The following is a 13397-nucleotide window of genomic DNA, read 5'->3' on the forward strand; positions in this document are numbered from 1 at the left end:
TGTCTTCAAAACTTTTTAGACCTACTATGATGATGCTGTGAAAGTGCTGCACTCAATATGCCAGCAAATTTGGAAAACTCAGCAGTGGCCACAGGACTGGAAAAGGTCAGTTTTCATCCCAATCCCAAAGAAAGGCAATGCCAAAGAATGCTCAAACTACCGCACAATTGCACTCCTCTCACACGCTAGTAAAGTAATGCTCAAAATTCTCCAAGCCAGGCTTCAGCAATACGTGAACCGTGAACTTCCAGATGTTCAAGCTGGTTTTAGAAAAGGCAGAGGAACCAGAGATCAAATTGCCAACATCTGCTGGATCATAGAAAAAGCAAGAGAGTTCCAGAAAAACATCTATTTCTGCTTTATTGACTATGCCAAAGCCTTTGACTGTGTGGATCACAATAAACTGTGGAAAATTCTTCAAGAGATGGGAATACCAGACCACCTGATCTGCCTCTTGAGAAATTTGTATGCAGGTCAGGAAGCAACAGTTAGAACTGGACATGGAACAACAGACTGGTTCCAAATAGGGAAAGGAGTTCGTCAAGGCTGTATATTACAGACTGGTTCCAAATAGGAAAAGGAGTTTGTCAAGGCTGTATATTGTCACCCTGTTTATTTAACTTATATGCAGAGTACATCATGAGAAACACTGGACTGGAAGAAACACAAGCTGGAATCAAGATTGCCAAGAGAAATATCAATAACCTCAGATATGCAGATGACACCACCTTTATGGCAGAAAGTGAAGAGGAACTAAAAAGCCTCTTGATGAAAGTGAAAGTGGAGAGTGAAAAAGTTGGCTTAAAGCTCAACATTCAGAAAACGAAGATCATGGCATCCAGTCCCACCACTTCATGGGAAATAGATGGGGAAACAGTGGAAACAGTGTCAGACTTTATTTTTCTGGGCTCCAAAATCACTACAGATGGTGACTGCAGCCATGAAATTAAAAGATGCTTACTCCTTGGAAGGAAAGTTATGACCAACCTAGATAGCATATTCAAAGCAGAGACATTACTTTGCCAACAAAGGTTCATCTAGTCAAGGCTATGGTTTTTCCTGTGGTCATGTATGGATGTGAGAGTTGGACTGTGAAGAAGGCTGAGCGCCAAAGAATTGATGCTTTCGAACTGTGGTGTTGGAGAAGACTCTTGAGAGTCCCTTGGACTGCAAGGAGATCCAACCAGTCCATTCTGAAGGAGATCAGCCCTGGGATTTCTTTGGAAGAAATGATGCTAAAGCTGAAACTCCTGTACTTTGGTCACCTAATGTGAAGAGTTGATTCATTGGAAAAGACCCTGATGCTGGGAGGGATTGGGGGCAGGAGGAGAAGGGGACAACAGAGGGTGAGATGGCTGGATGGCATCGCTGACTCGATGGACGTGAGTCTCAGTGAACTCCGGGAGTTGGTGATGGACAGGGAGGCCTGGCATGCTGTGATTCGTGGGGTCGCAAAGATTCGGACATGACTGAGCGACTGATCTGATGTAATAAACACTTCATTATGTTATTGTTTTCCCCAGACAACATGGGGAAAATATGGTTACATTATATTCAAACATTAGGAAAATATGAATTTGTCATTGGATATTTAATCTTAATTTCTTTATTTTATTATCTTTAATGTATTACTGGAAAATGTACTTGGACTTATGTCTCTGACAACATATTTTATTATTTTCTTAGCCTAGATCATTCAAAATTGAATTGAAAGGTCAGAATATGAGCCCTTTAAGACTCTTGGCAACATATTGACAAATCTCTCTCCAGAAATGTACCAGTACTTAATCCTGGGAAAGTCAAATCATGAGGTTAGAGGGGACAGTTGACATGACCACCCTCGCTTCTGACAGGGACTTCAGAGTGAAGGATTCTTGAGGTCACTATCAAGTTTTGATAATTCATGAGAATGACCCAGAACTAAATCATTGCTCTCACATTCATGGTATTACAGAGAAAGGATGCAGATTTAACATTCACTAAGGGAAGAGATGCAGAGGGCAGAGTTCAGGAAAAGCACCAAATGTGGAAATTGTGGTTGTCCTCTTCCTGGAATCAGGATGATGTGACTTTCTCTGCACTGATGTGTGATGATATTCATGGAGCCAGGGAGGCTTACCTGAGACTTGGGCCCAGAGGCTTTCCTGGGGTCCCTCACATAGGGAGTCCATATGGCCAGTCTCAGTCTCTAACATTCATTAAGGAAAGAGATGCAGAGGGAAGAGACCTCTTGGGAGGTCAGCTGACACCTCGTTACGCAAAGTTCCCACCCTAAGTCGCATCTTTACTATCTGGCTGACCCAAGGCTGCCAGGCAAGCAAAGACACTCCTGTTAGGCACAGCACCATTAGGGGTTGGTGATTACTTCTCAGAAACCTAGGACAAAGGCCAGACCTTTCCAGGTAAAATGATGCTCGTTACTACCAAGTTCCCTTTGACAGAGCAGGATATTATTTATATTGATATCATGGACCTTGGTGTTGAGTATAGCAGTCCTTGAAAGAAACTTTGACAATCTTCTAGAGAAATAAACATTTAATTTTCACTTTATTATTATTTTTATTACTCGTATAGATTATTTTTCCTTTTGCATATTCATCATTTGTATTTTGTGACTTGTGTATTTGTGTCTTTTATTCATTTCTCTACTGTGTTAGTACATTTCTAACTAATTTTCAAGAACTTTTAATATCTTCCTCTTAAGCTATTGCTTATATGCAGAATATATCATGTGAAACACTGGGCTGGATGAAGCACAAGCTGGAATCAAGATTGCAGGGAGAAATATCAATAACCTCAGATATGCAGATAACACCACCCTTATGGTAGAAAGTGAAGAGGAACTAAAGAGCTTCTTGATGAAAGTGAAAGAAGAGAGTGAAAAAGCTGGCTTAAAACTCAACATTCAGAAAACTAAGATCATGACATCCAGTCCTATCACTTCATGGCAAATAGATAAGGAAACAATGGAAACAGTGGCAGACTTCATTTTCTTGGGCTCCAAAATCACTGCAGATGGTGACTGTAGTTTTGGAATGAAAAGATACTTGCTCCTTGGAAGAAAAGCTATGAGCAATCTAGACAGCATATTAAAAAGCAGAGGCATCAATCACTTTGTTGACAAATGTCCATCTAGTCAAAGCTATGGTTTTCCCAATAGTCATGTATGGATGTGAGAGTTGAATCATAAAGAAAGCTAAGCACTGAAGAATTGATGCTTTTGAACTGTGGTGTTGGAGCAGACTCTTGAGAGTCCCTTGGACTGCAAGGAGATCCAACCAGTCCATCCTAAAGGAAGTCAACCCTGAATATTCATTGGAAGGACTGATGCTGAAGCTGAAGCTCTTTGGCCACCTGATCAAAGAACTGACTCATTGGAAAAGCCCTTGATGCTGGGAAAGATTGAAGGCAGGAGGAGAAGGGGACGACAGAGGATGAGATGGCATGACCAACTTGGTGGACATGAGTTTGAGCAAGCTCTGGGAGTTGGTGATGGACAGGGAGGCTTGGTGTGCTGCAGTCCATGGGGTTGCAAAGAGTTGGATACAACTGAGCAACTGAACTGACTGAAGCTATTGATTAGAGAAGATTTACTTAATTTGGCTTTAGTTATATTCAATACTTCTTTTCATTCATTCATTTATTCCTCCATGCATGTGTGTGTGAGTGCTAAGTCACTTCAATTATGTCTGACTCTTCGAGACCCTATGGACTATAGCTCATCAGGCTCCTCTGTCCATGGCATTCTCCAGGCAAGAATACTGGAGTAGGTTGCCATGCCCTCCTCCAGGGGATCTTCCTGACCCAGGGATCAAGCCTGCATCTCTTACATCCCCTGCATTGGCAGGCGTGTTCTTTACCACTAGCACCACCTGGGAAGCCCCTCCTACATGCATACATTTAACTAATATCCATAGATTACTTGTCAAAATTCAAGCACTCTTATAGAACACTATTTTTATTCTTCTCTGTATTAGTATTCAAACTATTTGCTTAGAGTGATTGGAAACTTCTTAAGAGAAGTGTTTGTGGGTTTTGCATGTTCTTAAAATCTCTGTAGCATCTGATGCTGATTCTTACAGTCTCAATAAGTAATGATTAATGTAAATCATAATGAGTCAACCAGACCACCTTCTTTAGTTTTGTTTAGCTTTACATAGCAGTTAAATTTTTTATTTCCTTTTTTTTTTTTGCTCATTCTTTCCCACCAAGCTTCTGGTAAGATCCCGATAACTGCAGTTTTTGTAAGAAAATGGGCTCTATTGCCATATTTCTCTAGCAAGACACAGGCGTGTCACTTACTGCCTTTCTGTGCTGTTGGTTGCTCTGCAGGGTGTGTTGCTCAACAGCGCAGTGGTTCTGCTTGGCACCAGCCTGTGCCAGGCCCTCTGCCTCCAGCCGGATGGGAGCTGCACGGGCGTAGGAAAGCCGTCTGAAAAGTCCTACTGGAGAGTGCATAAAATCAGCTCTAGGATATGCATGTTTGAAAGTGTGAAGAATGCACGGATGTTTCTGAGGATTAAGGATGGACGGTGTGATGGAGCTGTAAGCATCTGCTCGTGTTTTTCTCAGCGAATGTCTAAGACACTTGCCAAGAATTGCTACAAGTGTTGCTTGCTTGAGTGTTTTGCTTTTTAGTTTTAACCTATGAAAACTCTGGAAAATTGGATGTGCTACGTGGTAGCCCCCCTTGACTGGTATTGTTAATACATGGCTGGGGGTGGGTGCCCTCTTGGTGTGACCAGAAGGGGTCCTTGACCCTTAGACACTGCTTCTGAAATGAAAGGTGCATGCAGATCACCTGGAAATAGTGTTAGAAAATGGGTTCTGACTCAGATAGACGGCTCCAGGACCTATGTGTCTGTGTTTCTAACGAGCATCAAGCTGCTGTTGTTGAGTCAGGCCCCAAACCACACTTTGAGAACCAAGGCCCTGGGAAGTCCCAGCTCAGTCATGTTTCCTGAACTGCTTCCTTGGAACCTGAGTTCCCACCAGTGGAAAGCCTGCTCTGTGAGTAAGGAGGTAATTTTTTTTTTGTCTGCACCCTGTGATATGTGGGATCCTTGTTCTCTGACCAGACATTGAACTGGGGCCCCCTGCTCTGGAAACACTGAATCTTAACCACCGGACCATCGGGGAAGTCCCAGAAAGTAATTTTATGCTCTAAATATTAGAAGTTTTTCCTTAACATCTTGTAACTCTGGAGGGGTGACTTGTAACCAATATCACAACTTTTATATTTTCATACATCTCTGACAGGTTGAGGGGCACAGTTACCATTTAGCAAGACTATTAATGCTCTGCTCATCCATTTTCATTTGAAAGAGTTTGGTTTAAACTGTGCCTTTTGGATAAACTTGGAGATGCTCCCTGTCCCCCGTCTCCTTACCAGGGGGGCATCTCTCTGGGAGAATTTGCGTGAGCTTCTGGTTGGAGAGGAGGGAAGATTTAGACCATTCATGGTTCCGTGCCCCTGACTTCACTGTGCACAGTGCAAAAGCGAAAAGCACATGTACACACACATTTAAGTAGCATCCTGGATGGGCTCATAAGAGCATTGGGAAGTGGGCGTGTCCCACGTCACAGAAGAGACAGAGTCCTGCTTATAGCTTTTAAACTGGCAAGTGGACGAACTGAGATGAAAATGGTTACCAGCTCTGCTGTGGCCAGACTATGGAAGGTGAGATTTCATCACGCCTGGTCACCTCCAGGAAGCCGCCTTCCTTGCCATCACCTACATCCACAGAATGGACAAACCTGTTTCTTCTGGGGCTCCTGGGACTGCTCAGAACCAGGAGACAGAAGGTGTGTTCCTACGTGACACATGTCTTTATGTGCATGTGTTTCAGGTTGCCGGAGGCAGTTTATGGGGGCACAGATAACTGTCACCCCAAACTGGGGATGGGCCAGCCCTGAACTCTGTCTTCCTGTGACAACAACCAAAGGGCCAGCTTGGTGCTCAGTCACCTTACGTGTGGCTGCCTCATCCTCTGGTTGGATGGGGCTTCTCTTGGTTCTTCCGTTTCTCCCTTTCCAGTTTGCCGGGGCCTCTCTATTGCTTCCATTTTTTCCTCTGCATGGTGTTTCTCTTGTCCCTCCAAGCGAGGACGCTTCCTCTGCAAGTGTGGAGCAGAATCTTGGCTCTGTCCGTGCTCCTCTGAACACGAAGGCTTCCTTCTTTTTCCTTCCGCCTGCCAGGTGGGTGACTCAGTGCTCTGACCAGCTGAGGGAATGGAAGGAGTCCTGGCGGAAGGCTTTACTGAGCATAGGAAGATGAGCAGAAATGAACAGATTAACGCAGGGGAGTGTTATCCTAACACAGAGGAACTGGCTGAGTGATTGTCCACAGCCGCATTGGTGTCAGTGCTCAGTCACACCAGGTCTGCCCACCTGTTGTGGAGGATTCATGGTATCAGCCTGGAGAAACTGGGTTGATCGCCAAGAGGAAACTGGAGTCAGGAAACCCCGCAGGGAGGTGCTTCCAAAAGACAAAGTGGTTTTCTTTTTTATTTTTATTTTTTAATTTTTCTAGAACCAGCCTTGCTGACAGCTTTTCAGGTGAAGAATTGGGTTTGAAATTGTTTCCGCTCAGGCTGTTTTGTGCTCTAGCACAAAGACCAAACCCCCGGCCCTGCCCCACCATGGACTTCTCAGGATGAAAAGCTAAGTTCAGAATTTCCTGTGCACTGTGGAACTGAGGCCAGCAATCATGTATTGGAGTTTTTTAAACTCAAGTAGCATCTCTTAAAGATTTTTGATAACTTGAAGAAAACAGTGGTTCCGTTTGCTTTTGGACAGTAGTGTTAGTCACTAAAGTCCTGCCTGACTCTAAGACTCCAAGGACCATAGCCCACCTGGTTCCTCTGTCCATGGGATTCTCCAGGCAAGAATAGTAGAGTGGGTTGCCATTTCCATCTCCAGGGAATCTTCCCAACCCGGGGATTGAACCCACATCTCCCAAATTTCAGGCATATTCTTTACCATCTGAACCACCAGGGAATTGTTATTATGATTATTTTGGAGAAGGCAGTGGCAACCCACTCCAGTACTCTTGCCTGGAAAATCCCATGGACGGAGGAACCTGGTAGGCTGCAGTCCCTGGGGTCGCGAAGAGTCAGACACGACTGAGCGACTTCACTTTTACTTTTCACTTTCATGCATTGGAGAAGGTAATGGCAACCCACTCCAGTGTTCTTGCCTGGAGAATCCCAGGTTCGGCAGAGCCTGGTGGGCTGCCACCTATGCGGTCACACAGAGTCGGACACTACTGAAGTGACTTAGCATTATGATTATTTTAATAATAAAATAAAAAATTTGAACTTTATTTTATTGTCTTCATTTCAAATTTGCTTTTACTTTTCCCTGGCAATTCAGGAAGCTTTTTCAAAAAATATTTGTGAATGTTCTTTTTCTTTTTTTTTTGGCCATGCAGCATGTGGGATATTAGTTCTGCAACCAGGGATCAAACCCATGCCCCTTAGATTGGAAGCACAGAGTCTTAGCCTCTGGACTGCCAGGAAAATCCTTATTTTGGTATTATTAAAAAGAAGAGCATGGGCCCAAGAGTCACTTACGCTGGGCATGTCACTGAACCTGGACTTAATATCTAGCCTGATTGAAGTTTTGTTGTTTAGTCGCTAAATTGTGTCCAACTCTTTGCGGTCCCATGGACTGTAGCCTGCCAAGTGCCTCCCCATGGATCCATGGGATTCTTCAGGCAAGAATACTGGAATGGGTTGCCATTTCCTTCTCCATGGGATCTTCCTGACCAAGGGATTGAACCCGTGTATCTTACATTGGCAGGTGGATTCTTTACCACTGAGCCACCAGGGAAGCCCAACTGAAGTTTTACCCTCCCCCAGAAATGGAGTCCTAGCTGGTCAGTTAGGGATTTTCTGGAGTTACCTCAGCTCCAGTGAGGTAAGCTATCATGTGGGCCCTTTCCAGCCCCCAAAGGAAGATGAGGTAACCCATCTAATAAGACCCTTCTGTGCGCGAAGGGAGATGACTTAATCTGAAATAACCTTTTTTGTTTATGACTCTCCTGTCTTGCCTTTAGAACCCTCTTCACTTGGCAGCCCCCCACCCCCCAGTCTCCCTCCACATGCTGTGTGGGCACCACCTGACTCATGACTCATTGAAAAAGCCAATTAGATCTTCAGGATCTACTCAGTAGACTTATGTGATTGTCAGTACTTTTGCAGACAGGTGCCTGCACAGAACTCTCATCATATGTATGTTACTTCTACCGCTTTCATCGTAGTGTTTTCTTTACATCATAACTTGTCTAGTGACCCTTCAATATGGTTGTCCAACTAAACCTCTCCCCCTGAGATTTTGGTAGTGATGTTGACTAGGTTTGTGGCCTCCTTAACAGATATTGACTAGATGCCAGAGAAGAAATTCAGGCAAGGCTTTATTTGGGTTCCCGCTTCAGCAGGTGGAGAAGGAAATGCAACCCACTCCAGTATTTCTCGCCTGGAGCATTCCATAGACAGAAGAGCCTGGCGGGCTACAGTGCACAGGGTCCCTCAGAGTCGGGCATGGCTGAGCACACTGCCGCAGGAGGGTGTGAGGACAAGTGAGAGGCGCCCTTGCTCCCTGCCTGCGGTGGGTGAGCTGGTTCCTTCTAGGGTGAGGGGCTGTGTCCACAGGTCAGGCAGGAGGGGTGGCTTAGGTGGTTTGCCCACCCTTAGGTGGTGGTGTGTGCAGGGGCATGTGCAGTCCCCTGCTTTTGCTCCAGGCTGTTTAGAAATGGCAGTTGGGGTCTCTCGGTCTCTCTGTATCTTTTGTCCAGGATTTGCCCTGCCCTGTGCATGCGTTCAGTTATTTTTAATCTTGTATAGTTTGTTTCTATTCTGTTGTTTGAGGAGGTGTTTGTCCAGGTGCAGGCAGTTCAGCACTGCCACAAAGGGTCCAGGATCCAGCCTGTCTCCATGGTGGGTCTTTTGAGTCAGAAAGCATGTGCTTTTTTTGCTCTTAGGAGCTATTATTGATACATAACAATCAGGCACATTATTGTTCACTTTCACTGTATCTGATCAGAAATCCCTGGGCTAGAATGACTTCACTTTTGAAAAGAGAATGGTAGCAATTATCTTAATTGTCCTGATTTGCGTAGAGGCTGGCGTAAGGCATGCTTATGATTTCCAAAGGAATTGAAGATGCAGTGGACATTCCTGTGCCTTAAATACCCGACAGTGCCTCAGTCCTGGGAGCTCCTCTGCAGATGCTGATGGTAGAAATTGAATAAAAGCATTAATGTTTGCAATGTGTCTGCCATTGTATATTTGAAAACATTTCTTATAGGCAAACACACATGTTTAAACCAAGCGATGCTGATCCTGTAACAAATGTTTCTATTTCTGTTACCATAAAATTGTTATACCGTAGGAGTAAATCACTTTAATAGATTTGGGTGTAGAAGGGATTCAAGGTAGCATGAATGCAAACTGCTTGCCTTTTCTAGGAACAATTGTATGGTTGTTAATATAAAGAAGAAAAACAGGCCTCACAACAACATAGGTGGAACTTGTCACTAAACATGAATATGAAGGGAAAAAAGGTGTAGGATTTGTAGGAAAGACAAGCTGAAGAGTAATCAGGAAACCAAAGACAGTGTACACACAAACACACCCCACACCAGTAGGATCCTTGTTTGTTGGCAAGAGTTTAGTTTGTAGAAAGTAGGCATGATTCTCTCATCTCAGTTTTATCTAATGTTGCCTCTTCACTCAAAATATATTTCTACACATGCAAGTAGCTAGAAAGTTAAAGACTATTCAGATTTTGATGAAGTTGCTTATGAAACATAGAGCTGGGCCAGGTATACTTAGTGCTAGATCAGTGGGTTAATTCAGTGAAAAACTTCGTTTTATGTAAATAATGATGTCATGTTTTTAGTGGATCTGTCTTTGTCAATGAAAAATTTAACCAATAGTAAATCTAAGAAAGAAATAGAAAATTTTATTCGAGCCAAGCTGCGGAGAAGGCAATGGCAACCCACTCTAGTACTCTTGCCTGGAAAATCCCATGGACGGAGAAGCCTGGTGGGCTGCAGTCCATGGGGTCTCGAAGAGTTGGACATGACTGAGCGACTTCACTTTCACTTTTCACTTTCATGCACTGGAGAAGGAAATGACAACCCACTCCAGTGTTCTTGCCTGGAGAGTCCCAGGGATGGGGGAGCCTGATGGGCTGCTGTCTATGGGGTTGCACGGAGTCAGACACGACTGAAGTGACTTAGCAGCAGAAGCAGCAAGCTGAGGCTGTAGTCTGGGAGATGGCCTCTTGGAGAGCTCTGAGAACTGTTCCAAAGAGGCAAGTGGGAGGTCAATGTATGTGTGATTATGGAGAAGGGGTACGTGAAATCAAGGACAAACCCCAGCAGAAGCTTGCTGCTGGTCATGAGGAGCGGACATCTTAGTTATGGTGTTAGTGCTATTCTAAGTATGCGTGTGTGCGTGCTTCATTGTTTCAGTCGTGTCTGACTATTTGTGACCCTGAGTACTGTAGGCTGCCAGCTCCTCTGTCCATGGGATTCTCCAGGCAAGAACACTGGAGTGGGTTGCCATGCCCTCCTGCAGGAAATCTTCCTGACCCAGGGCTTGAACCTGAATCTCCTGCGTCTCCTGGATTTCAGGCAGATTCTTTATCCACTGAGTCTCCTGGGAAGCCCCATTCTAAGAATGGGAAGATGCAAAAATCCAGATTCATAAAAAATTTCTCCTGAAAATATCTAGGCATCTGAAGAGCTCTTCAGTTTTCCCAGAGCACAAGTGCTTCATCCTGATCTTTGTCCCGAGTTCCTTTTAGGATGTACTATATGTCAGAGATTGCAGTGCTAATGGCATGTAGAACTGGATGGTGGGCAACGTTATTTTACAATCCCCTCCCTTTCAGTCTTAATTTTGGCAATGTCTTGGGAGGCATTTTATGGGACCAGCTTTGTCCCGTAGCACTAGGAATTCTCATTTCCAAGTCAGGAAAGGATTTCATGGATGGCCAATCAGTGCTGTTACTTAACTAGACCCTGTTATCAGTAACCAAAAGCCTCTGGACCACCTGTCTCACTAATTTGTTGTGGTTTAGAAAGTGGTTCCCTCTTGTTGCTTTTTTTTCTTTTTTGATTGTGTTTTTTTTTTAATTTTATTTTATTTTTAAACTTTACATAATAGTATTAGTTTTGCCAAATATCAAAATGAATCCACCACAGGTATACATGTGTTCCCCATCCTGAACCCTCCTCCCTCCCCATACCATCCCTCTGGGTCGTCCCAGTGCACTAGCCCCAAGCGTCCAGTATCGTGCATCGAACCTGGACTGGCCTCTCATTTCATACATGATATTTTACATGTTTCAATGCCATTCTCCCAAATCTTCCAACCCTCTCCTTCTCCCACAGAATCCATGAGACTGCTCTATACATCAGTGTTCTCTTTTGCTGTCTCGTACACAGGGTTATTGTTACCATCTTTCTAAATTCCATATATATGCATTATTATACTGTATTGGTGTTTTGCCTTCTGGCTTACTTCACTCTGTATAATAGGCTCCAGTTTCATCCACCTCATTAGAACTGATTCAAATGTATTCTTTTTAATGGCTGAGTAATACTCCATTGTGTATATGTACCATAGCTTTTTAATCATTGATCTTATAAAACTATATATTGGTTAATTATTTCAAATTGCCTAGTCATCATTAATTTTATCTGAGGTTTAGTCACACATTTGGTAATTCAAAAAACAATGATGTGTATGTGCTCAGTCACGTTCAACTCTTTGCGACCCCATAGATGGTAGCCTGCCAGGCTCCTCTGTCCATGGGATTCTCCAGGTAAGAATACTGGAGTGGGTTGCCATTTTCTCCTGTAGGGATCTTCCCAACCCAGGGGTTGAAGCTGTTTCTTTTGTCTCCCGCGATGGCAGCAGATTGATTCTTTATTACTGTGCCACCTGGAAAGCCCACTTAAAAGATAGGCAGAATGCAAATAATTCAGCTAGTAACATTAATAAGGTCATGAGTAAATATTTAAGCTGAGAACTTCCATTAGGCGCAGCCCAGTATCTCCCCAAGTCCTCTGACCAGTCGGTTCTTCACTAATCGCTATCTTTACGGGAAATTATATATCAGCATTTTACACAAATTTCACCAAAGATAATCTGCATATACAAGGTGAGTGTGGGTCATCATCCTCCCTTATGGGACTTGAGAAAGAAACATTATTTTCTGAAGAGTTACGAGGCTAGTGCCAGATGTAGAAACATTGATCTTTATGGTTGAGCAGGTATTTCTGCCATTGGGGAGATCTGATTAATGCACCATGTAGATAAACAATGCACAGTGGAGGGGAGGGAGGAGGCCAAAGGGCAGAGAAAAAGTTTTATGTTTGAATTTTTCTTAAGATGTGAATTTTTATTTCATCACCTCTGGACTGTGAACTGTAAAAGTGCGTCTCAGTCCTAGGGTGGCCAGAGGGGGCTGGAGCTGGATAATTCCCGCCCTCTGGCTCAGTTAGGCTTCTGATAAAACCTAAAAATGCAAATCCCTGATGGCTCAGATGGTAAAGAATCCACTTGCAATGCAGGGGACCAGGGTTCAATCCCTGGGTCAGGAAGATCCCCTGGAGAAGGGGATGGCAACCCACTCCAGTATTCTTGCTTGGGAAATCCCATGGACAGAGGAGCCTGGTGGGCTACAGTTCATGGGGTCTCAAAGAGTCAGACATAATTGAAAACCTAAAGAGATTAGGCTCTGGTTAACTACTTTTTCCCATGGGCAGCCCTTGTTAAGAACAGAGTGAAGAAGCTGGGTGTTCTTACACTGAGTGTGATGAAGAATGGAGATTCGTGGAAAGACGTTAGATGATGAAGAAGGGTATGAGTGAAGCCTGGTGGACTGGGGGAAGGGCAAGACATATTCCTATTCATCAAAACCTTTCTGTCTTGGAGATAAGGACGCCCTGGGAGGACACCTCTCCCACATGAGGGTCTTATTACTGGCTTTGGGGAAGGTCAGAAAATCCTTCCTTCACCCCAACTTGAAACATTCAGTAGACCAAGGTGCCGCATTGTGGGTGAAAGTGAAAGCGTTTGTTGCTCAGTCATGTCCAACTCTCTCTGACCCCATGGAGTATAGCCCGTCTATGGAATTCTCCAGGCAAGAATACTGGAGTGGATTGGCATTTCCTCCTTCAGGGATTCCTCCCAACCCAGGGACTGAACCTAGGTCTCCTGCATTGCAGGCAGACTCTTTACTGTCTTAGCCACCATGCTGCTGCTGCTGCTGCATCGCTTTAGTCGTGTCCGACTCTGTGTGACCCCACAGACGGCAGCCAACCAGGCTTCCTGTCCTTGGGATTCTCCAGGCAAGAACACTGGAGTGGGTTGCCATTT

At 44.2% G+C, this 13397-nt stretch overlaps 1 protein-coding gene across 6 annotated transcripts in view; it reads left to right on the plus strand.

Moving 5' to 3' along the window:
- The window catches only part of LOC109568646 (RP1 axonemal microtubule associated), a 211437-nt gene that overhangs the window by 174845 nt on the left and 23195 nt on the right, over positions 1-13397 (plus strand). For 4 of the 6 annotated variants that reach the window (XM_070802545.1, XM_070802549.1, XM_070802548.1 and 1 more), the window contains one exon: positions 4333-4545. The exons of 1 other annotated variant lie outside the window; for it this stretch is intronic. In XM_070802545.1, the coding sequence (XP_070658646.1) occupies positions 4333-4545 (213 nt within the window). Of the gene's footprint in view, positions 1-19; positions 615-4332; positions 4546-13397 lie in introns of those variants that run through there. One more of the 6 variants, XM_070802547.1, reaches the window with a different exon arrangement.

This window comes from Bos indicus, chromosome 14 (genome assembly GCF_029378745.1).
Source record: "Bos indicus isolate NIAB-ARS_2022 breed Sahiwal x Tharparkar chromosome 14, NIAB-ARS_B.indTharparkar_mat_pri_1.0, whole genome shotgun sequence".
In the NCBI taxonomy this organism is placed as follows: Eukaryota; Metazoa; Chordata; class Mammalia; order Artiodactyla; family Bovidae; genus Bos; species Bos indicus.